General features: G+C 35.0%; 1 protein-coding gene across 1 annotated transcript; it reads right to left on the bottom strand.

Moving 5' to 3' along the window:
- Nucleotides 1-13,341: 13,341 nt before the first annotated feature.
- LOC141629651 (protein FAR-RED IMPAIRED RESPONSE 1-like) lies at nucleotides 13,342-14,671 on the bottom strand. The gene is made up of 2 exons (XM_074442625.1): nucleotides 14,206-14,671; nucleotides 13,342-13,916 (listed from the first exon to the last, which is right to left on the bottom strand). Exons 1-2 carry the CDS (start codon nucleotides 14,669-14,671, stop codon nucleotides 13,342-13,344), a joined length of 1,041 nt encoding a protein of 346 aa, XP_074298726.1.
- Nucleotides 14,672-17,895: the final 3,224 nt, after the last annotated feature.

Here is a 17,895-nt window from a genome sequence, read left to right as displayed (position 1 = left end):
TGCCTTTTTAAATAAAGGTTATGTAATGTTCAGTTTAATGTTCAATTGGAACAACAGTTTCAAATGAACATTAAACTGTAGCCTAATGATGAATGTAAAGTTAAATATGCAATTTCAGTTTCAAATGAACATCTGTTTCAGTTCAGATTATTTTAAGTTATATGCATTCAGATATATTTGAAGTTGAAGTTAAGAATTAAGGCAATTTCAGTTTCAAATGAACATCAGTTTCATAAATATTCATTGTCAGACCATTTTTAACCATTTCAGTCCAAATTTTAAAGTCCAGACAGACAAATTTTAACAGTTTCAGTCCAAATTTAACGATTCGATTCAGCAGACAAATTTTAACAGATTTGATCCAATTTTAACATTCAGACAAACCGCAAAATGCATAGACTAACTCTCAGGCTACGTTTGCCCTCATCATTGAGTTGTCCCAAGTATTCTTGCCTCCTACACTTTACAACATGAAGGTAGACCATGCTCAACAAGCAAAAAACAATATTGACATCCAAATTAATCTTTCAAACCAATAAGGTATAGTCATACTGCAGTTACCATGATTGAGCACACACACCCTTTCATTAATATAACATGTGGTGGCAAAAAAACTTGTAAGTTATGGGCAATAAAACGTACATATACTTCCTCCATTCAACTCTACCAAAAACCATGTATAGCTCTCAAACCATTAAGGTATAATCATCATAGAGCTTGTCTGGTTTAAACAACTCTCAGGCCAATGTGGCCTCATCATTGAGTAGTTTGAAGTTGTAAAGCCTCCTACACAGAAACAATGAAGGTAGACCATGTCTTCTCCATTCAACAGGAGTACTATATCAGCCCTCAAACCATGAAGGTAGAGTAATCATTGAGCTCTCAAAGTACTCCTACTTAGATGGTTAGACACACACACCCATTCATTCATTTATAATGTGGTGGCTGAACAACTAAACATTATTGGCCACTTAACTAGACTCTACCAAAAACCATGTATAGCTCTCAAACCATTAAGGTATAATCATCATAGACCAACTATAACAGTGATGATACCCCTCAGTCCAGGAAGGACCATCATCGAGGTTAATGACAGTAAACCTTGCATCCTAACACAAAAAATTCAACACATTAAGCCTTGAATCCTCAGAAATTAAAACAAGATTTCAGACAGACATTAAGCCTTGAATCCTCAGAAATTTTTCAGTTCATAAACAGACAGTCAGACAAACTTATAACAGTAGAAATTATAATAGTAAAAATTTCAGTTCAGAAAAACAAAAATTACATAATTTAAGACAGACAAAACAAGATTTCAGACAGACATTAAGCCTTGAATCCTCACAAATTTTTCAGTTCATAACAGACAGTCAGACAAACTTTCTATTGATGCATACAAACATTATAACAGTTTTAATTTCAGTTTATACAAACAAACCAAACAGACAATACATCAATTACAATTTTTCAATTTTAATAGTTCAATTTATCCGTTTATTCAGAAGATTTGATTTCAGAAAAAAATGCATGAGCCATAGAACAAATCTTAACAACAAATCATACAAAAAATCCTAACAAAAAATCCTAACAGTCGTTAACCCAGCAGTTCAATAAATAGTTGAATTAATATACGAATAAAAAAAAAAAATACAAACACAAGTTTAGGAGATAGAAAATATACCAACACCTCGAAGATAATTATCACTTAGACAACTGTCTATCAACAAACGCATTGAATTTCAAAGTCATTGGTGACGGATAATCAACCACCGCTTTTTCAACATACTCGGTTATTTTCTCAGGCGTTTTAGGACGCTTGTCCGCCATCCGCTTCAAATACCGGTTTGTATACTTTGTGCATGGACTTTCAGGCTCCCCAGATCCACCACCCACTTCGATTAAAGTGGTTTTCTCGGGCGTTTCAGGCTCTTTTGAAGGAGCGACGTTCTCAGGCGTTTCAGGCGACTTTGGAATGCAAACGCCACCATCATCGAACTCCGTCTCTTCAACTTGAGTCCCCATGATAAGCCCATAATTATATATGTTTTTATCCCATATCCGTATATTGTTAGTGTCGTCTTTTGCATTATTTGAGCTAAATTATTATATATTCGTTAATTTAGGGATTTAATTAATGTTATTATCATTTTAAATACAAATGGGCTTATTTAGTGTGTTTTGGTATAGCAGATTACAAGACGGAAGAGAATGGGCTGAATGACGCGCTTAATGGATCAAAAGTATGACGCAAGTATGTGTAAAATGGACCAAGAGAACAAAATAAGAACGAAGCACGAAAATAAAGAAGCACGCAAAGCGTGCACGTACGTAATCTTTAAATTAATTACTCACGCAGCCCATGAATTATGGGCTGATGGAACGAAAGAGTAAGACCCTGCGAATTGTGGGAGCAAATTAGAGAAGCGGACCAAAATTAAATAAAGAAACCAAGTGAATCAAATGGTTTGTACGTGGATCAAACTCCAAGTGAACAAAGGAAAAAGCCATAAACAAATTCAAGACCGAGAAATGTGGAAGCTACATACGGAGAACTCATACAACGGAAACTCTATTCTATCTCAGATTCCCTTTTCCATATTCTATCTACTTCAATAATTTCCCCTATACAAAATCTATCCCAAAACTTCCCAAAGTTAATCCCGTATAATGCCAAGATCAGTATAAATACCTATTTTATCAGTCAGAGTTGGAGGCGAGAAGCAAGTTTATACGAAATACCCAAATTACTAGTGAGCGAGATTGACGGCGATCGGAGATAGGAGCAGTCCATCGATTGAAGCGGCTTCAATTCGAAGGAAGAAGGAGAAAGCACTTGCAGATGCTTGCAACCGAACCAAGGAGGCATTCTTCGGTCTTAATTATTAAGTTCTCCACTCCTTTAGCTTGTTAATTTCAGTTTACTAGTTTTTCTTTTAAACCTTGGATGATTTAATCTTTCAGTTATAATAAAGTTTGATTTCAATTCTAGCATTATTGAGTTAATAGTATTCATATTATACTCGTTCATATTGTTTTCGATTCATTCTGTTAGCTGCAATTATTTGCTTAATTTGCTTAGTAGTTTGAACAGTTAGCTAGTTGTGTTATTTAGCGCGGCGTTAAATCGTACAACATAGTAGCAACTAATTTAATTTGGGACTGCAATGATGTCGCTAGATTGAATTAGGAGTATAATTTGGTCTGACTAATTAATTGGTTAGGGTTAACGATGTCTTTCTAGTACTTAATGCAGTTAACTAATTTGCGGAACTTTGCAACTTGCGTAGAATTGGTTAGCTAGAACTGGTAGTCGAGCGGCTCGCTGCTGGTTAAAACTAAGGATTGATAGGGAGGATTTAGCGGCTAAGTTCTCTACAGTTAACCCTGTTATTGACTTAAATATTCGCTAGAGGAATCGACGAGTTAACTGTGTTATTAATTGAATCTGAGAAATATGTGCTTAAATGTCATGCTTGCTTCACTAGTGAGTAGTAGGACTGGTATTAGTTTATTATTCTCCAATCAAAACATTAAAAGAACCCCCCCCCCCTTAATCGTACATAATGTTAATAGTCGTAAATATGTAAATAAATGGTATATATGTAAGTTAGTGAATAAAAGTACTATATAGTTAATTAGTTTTTCCAGTCTCTCCGTGGGATCGACCCTACTTATCCTTTACTACGTTTGTTATTTTTGAGGTTAAGATAGGATTATAAATTATTAATTTGTATACGCTTAACGACACGTATCACCCCAAATCATCAGGATCTAGGGAATCAGGTACGATATGGGTTGGAGGAGGCGATTCAGGAGAAGATGGCTGAGATGAAAAACAAAATAATTACCCAACTCAATTTTCTATGCACAGCAGTAATGATGAAAAACAAAATAACCCCCTTCCCCATAAACATTACCTCACACTTTACTAAATTTTAATTTTACCAAAACCGTTGATTAATTTTTACTCTTCTTCTTTATTTCTTTCTTTTTTTCTTACTTTCTTCAACGTTTCAACTTCTTCATCCTCTGCATTTCAAAAAACCGTCTGATTAATTTGAAAAAAATCCGTCTGTTTAATCCTGCGAACTCCCAATCAACTCGGCTTCTGCAAATTCATTATCATCCTATTTCAGGTATACTTAATCATTCTTCAATTTCTTCTATTTTTAATTGCATTAACTCTATATTAATCCTCATCCATGTATAATTATTTTATCGTCTTTGTTTTGTTGTTGTTGTTGTTTTTATTGTTGTTGTTGTTGTTGTTATTGTTGTTATCGTAGTTGTTTTTTTCTGTTTTTGTCTTCATCTTCATCTTCAAAAGTCGATTTTTGCATGCTAAAAACTTGAAAGGTTTCATCTTCATAACTCCTTCATAGTTCTATTGTCTTCTTCATCATTTGGTTCAACTCGCATGCCCATCTTTGTCTTCACCTGCATTCGTAGTTTTCATGCCCTATTGATTTTGTTATTGTGAATTTATTAATCAAGTATTGAGATAGATTTATTATTGTTTGAAGTTTCTAAATTTGTTAGTTGAAGTTTCAAGGGTTTGAATTAGAATTTAAGTATTATTTGCTTAGTTGAAGTTTGAACGTGTGTGCGTTGAAATTTCAAAGTTAAAGGATTAAAGTTTCAAAATTGAGGTTTAAAGTTTCAAAGTTTCATAATTGAATATACCATCTGCTTAGTTGAAGTTTCAACTTGAGTGTGTTGAAATTTTAAATTTGAGGCTTAAGTTTTAGAATTTTTTGATTTCAATCAGCATCAATTACCTAACTTCAATACACCAGGCCAATTTGTAAAGAAATTTAACTTTAACCCATTTTTTTTAATTTCTATTCAGATCGATGGTGAAGGTGATTGTGAGGTCATAGAAGCCGCTGTTAAACCTACCCCCTCCACAATCGTAAAATGTCGAGGTAAGAGGCTTGTGAAATTGATATCTAAGCTTACTAATGCACAAAGAGAAGCGGTAAAGAGAGTCGGGTTTGGTGGGTTGCTCGAGTTACGTCTTGACAAGTACCCTCTTGATCATGTGCACCTGTTTGTAGAAGCTTTTAATGACGGCTCACATGTGTTTAGGGCTTGTGAATCTAAAGAGTTTGTTGTGTCGAAGCATGATGTACACGACTGCTTCCTATTACCATTAGGTCCTAGGGAACTTGATTTAGTAGTGACTGGTCGTAAGAAGGAGTCGTCTGAGATTTTAAATAAGCAATTGAAGGAACGATGGAGGAAAAGATATAATGTGACAACTGCATCTCAATACATCCCTTTAGGTAAGCTATATGATGATATGAGGGTACAATGACGGGGGACGACTTTATTAGACTGTTTGTATTGTTCAAGATGTTAGAATTTCTAGCCCCTACCTCAAACGGTGTCGACCGGAAGCTTCTCTCACTGTTGAAGATGTTAGTCTTATTAATCAATATGACCGTGTTCATATGTGCTAGATGGCATTGTCACTTTGCTTGGTCTCGAGTCCAGGAATAATAAGACCCGCTTACGTGGTCGTCTTCCTTTTCTTATGATTACCTATTTCCGAGGTTTGTCTTCCGCGGCAAAAGTTCACCTCATGAGCTCCCACTGATAAAATATTGGGATCAAAGTAGTATTAATTCTAGATTAGATGGTGAGCTGGTTGGTGGGTCTTTGGGTCGGCTGACATTTTCACCAGTTGTCTATCCTCGCTGCCTTGACCCTACCTATAATAATAATCTCATCTCAAGTAATGCCACCCGTCCGTTGTTGTTGGCTTCCACACCTCATCCTGATAACGAGAAGAAGTTCATTCAGATCGAACTACCTTCAGGTGTTGAGGATGACCAGGAGTTGCATGCTAGAGCCGTGGATGTAAGTTAACATTGTCAATCTATCATTCTGTTTAATTAGAACCGAGTAAATCTGATGAGCATTCATTAAAACTATGTGCATTCATTTATGCCAGGTGGTTTAAAGTTTCAGATAACTTTGGGCATTCATTAGAAACTTTAGCCGTCAACTTTGAAATGTTATAACCACAATATGAAACTTCAACAATTTTCATTGATTTTAACACCCAAACTTCCTACTGAAGTTTAAATGTGTACTTGAAATTTTAACAACATTATCTGAAAGTTTAACTGTGTACTTTGAAATTTTAACAACATTATCTGAAACTTTAAACCACTTTGGCATAAATTCTACTATACAGAATTTGATACCTTAACTTTGCAATTCTAATAATACATTTGGATTGTATTGTTGCATTGCAGTCATACATGAGCTTTACCTACGGATGCGGCGTAACTCAATCGTCTTCCATGCATGGTACTCGGATGCGATTTCAAGATTAAGCGTCCTAACAACTCCGAGATTGATCCAACCAAGCTTGTTCCTTCACAGTCCACACAAGCCTTCTTTCAATCTGATGAGCTTCAATTTCATGTTGATGAGGTAGCTGATATATCCGTTCGAATGAAAGATGTATTTGACAACGCACCTGTGTTTAAGCAAGATCCTGTGGCCAATCCAAATCGACAAGATGAGGCTTCTAAATCAATGGAGCAGATTAGTGGCGTTTTATGTGACCTCGCTGTTGTAGTTTCTGCTGACAAAAATGATGAAGTGTCTGTTACTGCTGAAAAAGAATTATCGCCCCTTCATATGGTCACCAATGACTATTATACTACTTCGGGAGATAAAGACATACACCATTCTGCAAGGGTAGAGGAAGGGGTTGATACGATGGAAGGTGAAGCTGATGGTGAGTTCCTTGAAAACTCATCAGACCAACACTTGAACAACATAGAAATTTTTACACCCATTCAAAACAAGGATAATGCTATCGATTTGATGGATGTACAAGCTGTTGGGGATGTCCAAGGAATTCACAAAAAGTACCGGATTTTTCTATTACACAACTAATTGGTTCTGCGCCGGTTTATACTACTGCTGAAGTAAATGCCATTCTCCAGGAGGTGCGAGAAGAAGAGATTCCGATTGAGTTGCTTTCTTCGGGGGATGTGGTTGCAGCAGACGTACCTGAACAGCGTTCAGGTGATATGGTGCAAGGTTTGGATGAGGCAAATAAAGAGGCTCCTGCAATATATATGTCCCTCAAACTGATGGTGTTCACCATCCATTCCTATTTCATTCAAAAACCAAACTTTCTTGCATGTCCATTGTCCCTGAGAACCTCGGTTGCTCTTTTGATTGTGGTGGACCCGATCCGAGCCAGGTTTTTGTGTCTGATGTTTTACGCCGCAACAACAGACTATTCACATCCGTTTTTAGCAGGAGAAAGGATGTAATGGATTACATCTTCAATAAATCGGAGAACTATAGTAAACTGTAAGTCACCTATAAGAACTTTATATTAGTTGATATTGTTTTACCTATAAGAACTGTATACCCTTTCTTTTGTTGATATTGACTTCCTAGTTGCACATTTTTTGTAGGGAAACAATCGTATCCTACACAAGACTGTACTTCATTCCGAGGGAGGACATTCGGTCGTTAGAACCCGGTCTTGAGATCACGAACAATGTTATCGATTGCTGGTCTATGTTACTCAACAAGATCATGACTGATACAACTGCCCCAGTCCCAACTTCCCGCTGTTTCTTTGGGCTTAGCCACACTGTATGTGCGCATTTTTCACAGTTAGTTACTTTTCACAACAAAGTGTCAAATTTTTACTTGTTCCCTATCTTATGACAGAGTCTTGTACTCCAAATTTGGGAAGCCAAACAAAAGGGGGAAGTGCTAGACCTAACTAAAGATCTATTCACAACATGGGACATTTGGGTCAGTGATTGTGTATCTCAATTTCAGCTAGATTCTGATTTGGTATGTGTAACCTTTTTAAACCCATTATTATCTCGATTTATAATTTTAATATTCTTAATTGTAAATTTTATTAATAGGTTTATGTTGAATTTCCTCAGGTCTTCGTTCCTGGGTTATCAGGTGGTTCGCCTCACTATAGTTGTGTATGTATAAATTTCCCCGCAAAGCAGGTTGAATACCTTGACAACCGTTCATATAGCGAAGATTTCGATACTTTACCTATCTCAAATATTGCATTTATAACTGTAAGTCATTCCACCCAAGCTTTGTACTTTTAATTCTACTCCTACAACAGTATTAAAACTTTAAGTCATTCATCAACTTTTGAAAATTTAGCAAAAACACGATATTAAAACTTTAAACGTCCAACTCCAAATTTTAACACACATTGTCTAAAACTTTAACCAGTGCTTGCTAACTTTAATCAACATTTAGTTTAGAAACTTTAACTGCGAACTTTGAAATTATATACCCCAATAAAAGAAACTTCAAGAGTCTACATGGATTTTAACATAATCTTAATAGTGAAACTCTAAACGTGGAATTTGAAATTTTAACTACAATTTCTGAAACTTTAAACCAGTTGACATACATTCTAGTCTACAAAAAAATAAAACCTGAACTTTGCACTTTTAACTCACATTTACTGAAACTTCAAACGTCATCTTCAAAATTTTAACTGACATTTTCTGAAACTTCCAATTTTAACTGACATTTTCTAAAACTTTAAACCACTAGTTTGAAACTTCACTCATAAAACTTAACTCAAAAACTTTAACCGCCAACTTTGAAATGTTATATTCAACAATATGAAACTTTAACAGTTACCAATAATTTTAACACCCAATCTTGAAACTGAAACTTTAAACGTGAAATTTGAATCTTTAAGTATGATATTTGAAACTTTAACTTGTTCCCAGAAATTCTAATCTACAGAAACTAAACCTGACCCCCAAAATTTGAATCTTAACTATAATTTCTGAAACTTTAAAATTGCAGAGCTCAGGTTTCACTACAATTTCTGAAACTTTAAACCAGTTGACATACATTCTAGTCTACAAAAAAATAAAACCTGAACTTTGCACTTTTAACTCACATTTACTGAAACTTCAAACGTCATCTTCAAAATTTTAACTGACATTTTCTGAAACTTCCAATTTTAACTGACATTTTCTGAATCTTTAAACCACTAGTTTGAAACTTCACTCACAAAACTTAACTCAAAAACTTTAACCGCCAACTTTGAAATGTTATATTCAACAATATGAAACTTTAACAGTTACCAATAATTTTAACTCCCAATCTTGAAACTGAAACTTTAAACGTGAAATTTGAAACTTTAAGTATGATATTTGAAACTTTAACTTGTTCCCGAAATTCTAATCTCTGAAAACTAAACTCGACCCCAAAATTTGAATCTTAACTATAATTTCTGAAACTTTAAACTAGTTCACACAAATTCTAATCTACAAAACCTGAAACCTGAGCTCTGCAATTCTAACTCAAATTCAAAGAAACTTTTAACTGTTATTCATGAAAGTTTAATTGATTTTTTTTAAACTTTAAGCTGTTGAGGAATTTCATATATCTGCCTTCTACATATAATGCTCACATGTTTGCTTATTATCTAAATTCATTTCCATTTTCAAATACATACAGGCAATCGAAATGGGCAAGTATTTGGTTTCCAAAGGGTTAGACAAAGGCAAGTCAGTATCCGAGTTTAAACTTGTTAACATTAACTTTGCATGGCAAGGTCTAGGATACTCACCAATGACGTGGTACCTATATGATGATTCACATGCTCCTTTATAATGGCAAACCCTTTGATCATGGGTTAGGCACCATGGACGCAATGAACTTGTACAGTTGAAATTGCTTTGTGACGCTTGTACTTAGTGATATTAACAAGTCGAGGGAAGAGGTTATTTCTGCGGCTAAATCCTTCAATGAAGCTAAACTTACGTCCACAAAATCAGCTTCTAAATCTATCGGCCCTAAAAGAAGTAGTCGACCACTAGTTGAAGGATCCAAGCGTCCCCGTTTAAGTGTACCTGATCCAACTACCCCTCAGCCAACCACCCCATTAGCTCATTCTCCGACAACTGAGTTATCAGCTGTTAAAAGTCGTCCTAGGGGGAGCGGTGATGGTCTTGGTTGCTCTCTCGATTGCGGTGTTGCTGATTTGACTACCCTTGTTATATCTAAGACTCTAAGGTGCAACCAATTGCTATTGAAGGATATGACCACACTAAGGAAGCACGTAGCAGATTACTGCTTCCTTGACGACCACGATTTGGACCCGAGGTAAGTTTGGTGTCTAACCTGTATTGGTTGATATAGCCAATTGAAGTATATTTATAATGTGAGTACACACTCACCATATAAGTTGCATTGGTTGATTATTTTTATTTCAAGTTGAAACTTCAACCAAACTGTTGAAAATAAAAACCAAATTCACTTTTTGAAACTTTGAATACAGATTCTGAAATTCTAACTCACAACGTTTGAAATTTTAATCTAAACTATTCACATTTCAAGTGAGGACTCCACATTCTGAAACTTTAAGCATCAACTTTGAATTTTCAATTCACTCAAGTTCAAAATTCAACCAAGCAGATAATATTAATATCCCAAAGTCAACTTTTACGACGCATTTATTTCACGTTGCAGGGAACAATTGGCAGATTACGGAGTCAATGCCGTACTTTGTAGGGATGGGATTATGTCAATGCTACCTGATAGCAAAATGTCCTCAACTGTTATTGAATGTTGGTCCAAGTTGTTGAATCAGATAGAGTCAGATGCAAACGAAGTACCAAGAATGGCTTTCCTAGGCATACGCCACACGGTACGCATCTACTTTTAAATTCATATGACATTTAGCGGATGAAATTTATATAATTCAAATGGAAACATTCTGTAACCAGTTATAAGAACAAATATTTCGCAGGACGTGGTTATGCGATGGTTGGAAAACCAAGAAGACGGTACACAGGAGACGCAGACTAGTGCGTATTACGATACGTTGTTCCATATTTGGGACTTGTACATCAAGCACTGTGGTCATACCTTCAACTTGAATGCAGAGCTCATCTTCGTACCAGTTAATATTGACGATCATTTTGCTTGCATATGTATCAATTTCATTGCAAGTACTATCGATGTCCTTGACCATCAGCTATACCTGCAGTTTAAGAATTCCAAAGTCTTCAAGGTGTCTCAAATCATTGTAAGTTTCTTACTATATCTACGATGAATATCGACGCAACTAATATGTAACTTAACTTATGACTACCTTACTTATGTGCAGTCCCAAAGTCTGATGAGTGACTACCTCGAATCAAGAGGCGTATCCGGAGCAGAAGAGGTCGCAAAGTTTAGGCACCGCCAGATCAAATTAAGTTGGCAGAGTCCAAAACCTAACGAAGTCGAGTCTGGATTATTTACAATGATGCACATGTTATGTTACGAGGGTTCCCCATTCGAGCACGAAGACCTTCCGAAGAAGATTGGACGGCGCTATCTGTGTATCCAACTGGCTGCGACCCTTGTATTATCCGATATGAACAAAGTTCGAGCAGAAACCATGGACAATGTGAAGAAATTTATTGCTGAAAAGGAAAGCTTATGGCAAGTCGTATATGCTAGGCGTAAAGTTTCGAAGATCTTGAATAAAAAATAACAATGTTTTATTAATATTTCATGTAGCCTACTACTGTTTTAACATGTGTACTGTTTTGAATGTACTTAAATTTGTACTAGCTATACTTTTCTAGCAGGATCAACATTAAATGAAAAAAGTCTGCAAGTTTTCAGTTTAAACTTTTTGCCCATCGTTTGAAATGTTAGTTTAAAAATTTTGTAACTTTATTAAATTTTCCAGTCTGAAATTTTAAGCCTCAACTTTGAAATGTCAACTGAGTCATGTTGAAACTTCAACTAAGCATGTAATAATAAAATTCCAAACTAAACTTCTGAAACTTTGACGAAGGATTTTAAAACTTTAAATCAGAAATTTTCAAATTTATAATATTTAAATTCCAATTTTAAATACTGAAACTTTGACAGCACATTTTGAAATTTTAATTCACAACTTTTGTAATTTCAACCTAAAATATTTCACTTCCAAGTGAATTCTCCACATTGTGAAACTTTAACCGTCAAAATTGAAATTTCAACTCACTGAGGTTGAAACTTCAACCAAACGGATGGAAATAAAAAATCCAAAGTCACTTTTTGAAACTTTGAGGACACTTTCTGAAATTTTAACTCATAACTGTTGAAACTTTAACCTAAACTATTCACATTTCAAGTTACTCCTCCAGTTCGAACTTTAAACATCAACTTCGAAATTTCAATTTACTCAAGTTGAAACTTCAATCAAAGATATTTCACTTTAAATCAGAAATTTTAAAACTTTAAATCAGAAATTTTCAAATTTCAGCCAACAATATTTAAATTTAAAATATTTAAATTCCAATTTCAAATACTGAAACTTTGACTGCACATTTTGAAATTTTAATTCACAACTTTTGTAATTTCAACCTAAAATATTACACTTCCAAGTGAATTCTCCACATTGTGAAACTTTGACCGTCAACATTGAAATTTCAACTCACTGAAGTTGAAACTTCAACAAAACGTATGAAAAAAAATCCAAAGTAACTTTTTGAAACTTTGAGGACACTTTCTGAAATTTTAACTCATAAATGTTGAAACTTTAACCTAAGCTATTCACATTTCAAGTGACTCCTCCAGATTCTGAAACTTTAAACATCAACTTCGAAATTTCAATTTACTCAAGTTGAAACTTCAATCAAAGATACAATAATAAAATCCCAAAGACATCTTCTGAAACTTTGACAACACTTTTCGAAATTTTAACTCACAAACTTTGAAACGTCATCCAATAATATTTAAATTCCATTTCAATTGTCGACAATCTGAAACTTTAGTCCTCACCTTTGAAATTTCAACTGCCTCATGTTAAATCTTCAACTATGTAGATATTTTTTAAATTCAACTATTAACTCTTCAAACTTTTAAGAAGTATTTTGAAATTTCACCTCACAAATTTCAAACAATCAGACAATAATATTTCAATTCCATGAGAACTGTTCATATTCTGAAACTTTATGCACCAAAAGTGAAACTTCAACTCACTTATGCAATATTTTTAAAAATTCATGCCTGAACCTGGAAATTGTAAAAGAATAACTGTGAAACTTCAACATTGCATGGGATTTTTCAATCCAAAAATTGGCTACCTTAAATTTCACCATAAACTTCAGAATTTTAATATAAAAAAAATCGAACATAGACCCTCACTACACAAACATCTACTTCCCTTGCATACAACAGATTAACTTCAAAGTTTTACAAAAAAAACTAGGACATTAACTTCACGAATACATTTTAATATATAAAAAATTTCTACTCCTCCGACAAGTCTTCTACTTCTTCCTCTTCCTCCTCCTCTTCTTCAGATGATTCCGACAATTATGGTGGATGCTCAGCAAAAGGGTTAGGACAGTTCCTCTTGTCATGGTGTGCCATTTGCTTGCAATTATTGCACATGCGTTTCGGCTTACTGGCAAATGCAATGGCCTTCGCCTTACTAGACAAAATCCTTTTCCCACTCCCTTTGTTTTTGGAATATTTAGGTGGCAGTATAGAAATCTCCTTACTTGCTTTACAACCAAGTAATTTCTCCATTTCCTGTTGTTTATTCAACTTCTCACCTACCGGTGTCAGCTTCTCTCTAAATTCCCTTATTAAATTAGTAAGACCTTCAACGTCTTCCTTTTCCTTATCAACAAACACTCCAACTGTTTCATTAATTTCCGCCCACAATTTTGTCATCTGAAGTTGCTTACTGTCTACAATATCCACGTCATCTGTACACTCCCCGGTACTATAGTCACCACTCCGCAATGCGTCCTTTGTCCATCTCCTAGCAATCGCAGATTCCGGAATTTTATTTACCCCATTACCGGAATAAATCCAAATTATGTGCCTGCAGATTACTCCCTTCCTCTCAAAAAGTTTACAGGAACACCTCGCCTCAAAAGTCCCTGAGTTAGCAAATGAAATTGAAACTTTCATGACTAAAAGAAACTTTATTACTTACACTTTGAAACTTTAAGACAATTTCATGAAATTCTAATACTTCAACTATCTAAATCAATTCTTAACAAGTAATAAATCAACGTACTAATACTTCAACTATGTAAAACTTTAAACATAGTTTTATGAAATTTAAACTTTGAAACTTTAAGACAATTTCATGAAATTCTAATACTTCAACTATGTAAAAAGCTTCTTAACAAGTAATTAATCTGCTACGCACTAAATTACTCATACCTGGGTTATACTGAACATCAAAGTTACGGCCTCCCAATGAATCCTTCAAGGTAGTAACCTCTAAGTTGTTCGACTCCAAGAAACCCTTGCAACTAAATCCACCAATTGCATTCTTTAACTCCTCTTGAAACTCCTCGAAAATATCATGTGTGTAAATCTTCGCACCATCGGCCTCTATTGCCAACTTACTGCATAACTTTGGGTTTGAATGACGGTTTTCGTTATCAAGCCTCTTCTGGTTGTGTCTTTGTTGGTCCAAAGCACTTTCAAAGCGCATCCAAAACTCAACAAGAGTACCATTTCTCGCCTCAAACCTCTTGAAAAAACTGTTTTCACTTTCCGACCGCTGTGTCGTCCTCAAAATACCACCCATTCTCAAGTCCTTATAGTGCGCCATCACCCACTGCCTCCTTATATCATAGCAAATCCGAAACCATTCAATGTCGGTAGGTACGTGTTCCTCCATTATTGCTGACCATCTATTGTCGAACTCCTCTGCTTCAAGTTCCTCGTCCCATACAATAGCATTTAACTTTTTTAGAAATACCTGTTAATCTTTCCTTTTGCTACCATACTTACAGGGAACCTTATTCATAATGTGCCACATGCAGAACCGGTGCCGTGCTGTCTTGAATTTTTCGGGTAATGACGCAATTATTCCAGGATCTTGATCTGTTATTATGTACTGTGGTTCCTTTCCCCGCATAGCAATCAAAAACCTCTCGAACACCCAATTAAACGATTCCGTATTTTCCTTTGCTATAAGCGCACAACAGAAAGTTATTGATCGTTTATGGTTGTCAATCCCTGTGAAGGGAGTGAAAACCATCTTGTACTTGTTAGTGGAGTAAGTAGGGTCGTATGAAACCACATCTCCAAAGACAGAGTAGTTTCTCCTAGCAATGCCATCCGCCCAAATTGCGCGTCGTAGGCTACCATCTACGTCAACATCATAGTCAAAGTAGAAGTCTGGCCGAGTCTCTGCCATATTCTTGAAGTGATCAATGAAAAGTTGTCCGTCTCTTTCATGAATAAAACACTTTATGTCTCTTTGAAAATTTTTGAAGTCGTTCAAACTAGCCCCTATATTTTGGTACCCGTTAACAACCTCCTTACACATTCTAAGTCCTTGTTGCTCCAATATTCAAAATGAAATGAATTAACAAACCAACCTCGGAAACAGAAATTAAATTCACACTCGAACATTCAAACGTCTACTAATAATTTCTACCTATCGGTTGTACAAACTTTAACCTGTTAAGTAAAATTCACTCTCACAAATGTAATCACAATGAAACTTTAACCGTTTCATTCAAAAATTCAACACTCTTTTCTGCAACTTTAACTGAGGTCATGGAAAAAACAAATAACAACATTATCTTTCCTGACTTTTAACACCCAAGCTGAGCACTAAAACTTTAGAGGTTAACTTTAAAATTTTAACGAGAAATTTTGCAACTTCAACACAGTTCATGTCTGCAAACTGAGCACTGAAACTTTTAAAGGCAATTTTGAAAGTCTAATTCACAATTTATGAAACATTAAATCTATTTCCGAAAATTCAACTACATATTTCAGTAATGGAACTTTATGCGTGAACTACGAAATTGTAATATACAAAAATTAAAACATCAACAACTTACAACATAAAAACTATGACACCATAACACACACTCGCTATTGAAACTTTAAAAGTACATTGTGAAACTTTAAATGTAAATTTTAAAACTTTAAGCTACTAACCCTTGAATTTGAGACAATTAGTCCCATGTGATACTTGGAAATGTTTTTGGATAATTTTTGAAACTCCCTATCTTTGACAGCAACAAGCTCGTGATTATGTTCTTCATGAAACCGATCCACTAAAAGCACACTATTCTTCAAAAATAACCTCATCCGAGCTTTACAACCAATCCTCTTAAGCTTATTTCTTCTCTCCTGCTTACTTCCATCTTCTTCCTTACCCGGACTTTCGTTACTTGATTTTGTAAACCCCTCCCTATTACAAACCAATAGTTTTGATTTTATAGTACCGTCACGCCACTTTTTAGTCGTGTATTTTCTCACATCGAACCCAACCCCAAGTGCGTACACCTTATAAAATGTTATAGCTTCCTCAATATCCCCAAACTCCATCCCAATGTATGGTGTAAATACATCCTCCAACTGCTTACAAAAGTCTTCCTCTGACACCGGTGGAATTGTTTCATCAAGAACATCATCTATAACTGACGACAAAAATAATCAAATAAAAAAAAAAGTTCAGTACAAAAAAAAACATTAATCAAAGTAAACTAAACCAACGTAAAAACATATTATTACCAAAAAACTGCTAAAAAAACCCTAATGTACAACAACTGAAACTTTAATAACCCTAAACCAAAAACTAAAGCAAACGACTACTCGTCTCCCCTCCATCGTCTAAAAAAAAAATATCTGTAACCTCATAAGCCGTTATAGATGATATGTACTAAAAAAATGATATGTACTAAAATATCTCTATAGAACGTTAAACAACGTTAAACAATGATATGTACTAAAATATCTCTATAGAACAATTAAATTACAAGTACTCATCTTACCGTTCTCAACAGCCTCATAAGCCACAATCTCCATATCAGCCAAGAAATATAAGTGATGAACAAAATAGAGGATGAATATGGTCGAAAATTTAAAGAAATATTAAAGAACTAACTAAAGGATGAAAGGATGTTATTAAATCAGTATGAAGAATATTTTTTTAGGGAGTAATATGAGGAAGAAGAAAGGGTTAGAGAGAAGGATACAGTTGAACGTGAAAGGGATATTACAGTTGTGCTAATGAATACGAGGTAATCAGTGTTGGGAGAATAAAAAGTGTATTCATTATGATTATTACTTGATTTTTTTTTAACGTAAAGCAGTAACAAATCTCAGCCCTTTGTTTCACCTAATCCAAGGGCCAAAAAAAGGACTTAGGGACTCATATATTTGAGTGGACTCATTTAAACTTGGCTATATATATATATATATATATATATATATATATATATATATGAATGTTGTATTTTATTTACGTGTTGGTGTGTTGAAAATCTCACCTAGAATACCGCCTTTACGAGTATCGAGTTGCGTTTATTTGCTTTGTTATTGTTTAAGTTGTTTGGTAGAAAAATCGAGTAGTTATGTTGTCCAATTATAGAGGAGTCGTCTTTAAACTATTATAACTTGAGATGCATATATGATATTGATGTGATTCCAATTGGAGGTGATATATTGTTCTCTTTAGATTCTAACGATAGGTCACACGCCTAATATGACCAATAAATGAGGATATAAGACCGTTTTACGAAAACTGGACGCTACTAAGACCGAGTACCAAGTACTAGGCTGAGTATTACTGGTACTAGACCGAGTTCGGTGTTTTTTATTTTACAGTAGCTAGTGGAATATGACCACTCGGCCTAGTAGAGGCAGTACTCGACTGAGTAGGGCGTACTCGACCGAGTACCTGAGGTACTAGACTGAGTATGCTTCATGTGCATTTTTTTCAGCTACTGGAGTTGGAGTACTAGGCCGAGTAGTCAGCATACTCCACCGAGTAGCTCGTACTCAACCGAGTACTTCCTGGTACTCGACCGAGTACCTCTTTGGCAGATGTGATATTTGTTTTTAGTCGTATACTATGTGCTTACTTTTGTCTTGTGTTTT

The sequence above is a fragment of the Silene latifolia genome, chromosome Y, assembly GCF_048544455.1.
Source record: "Silene latifolia isolate original U9 population chromosome Y, ASM4854445v1, whole genome shotgun sequence".
Taxonomy (NCBI): Eukaryota; Viridiplantae; Streptophyta; class Magnoliopsida; order Caryophyllales; family Caryophyllaceae; genus Silene; species Silene latifolia.
The sequence above is the reverse complement of the archived record's forward strand: the minus strand, read 5'-3'. Positions and strand labels throughout refer to the sequence as shown.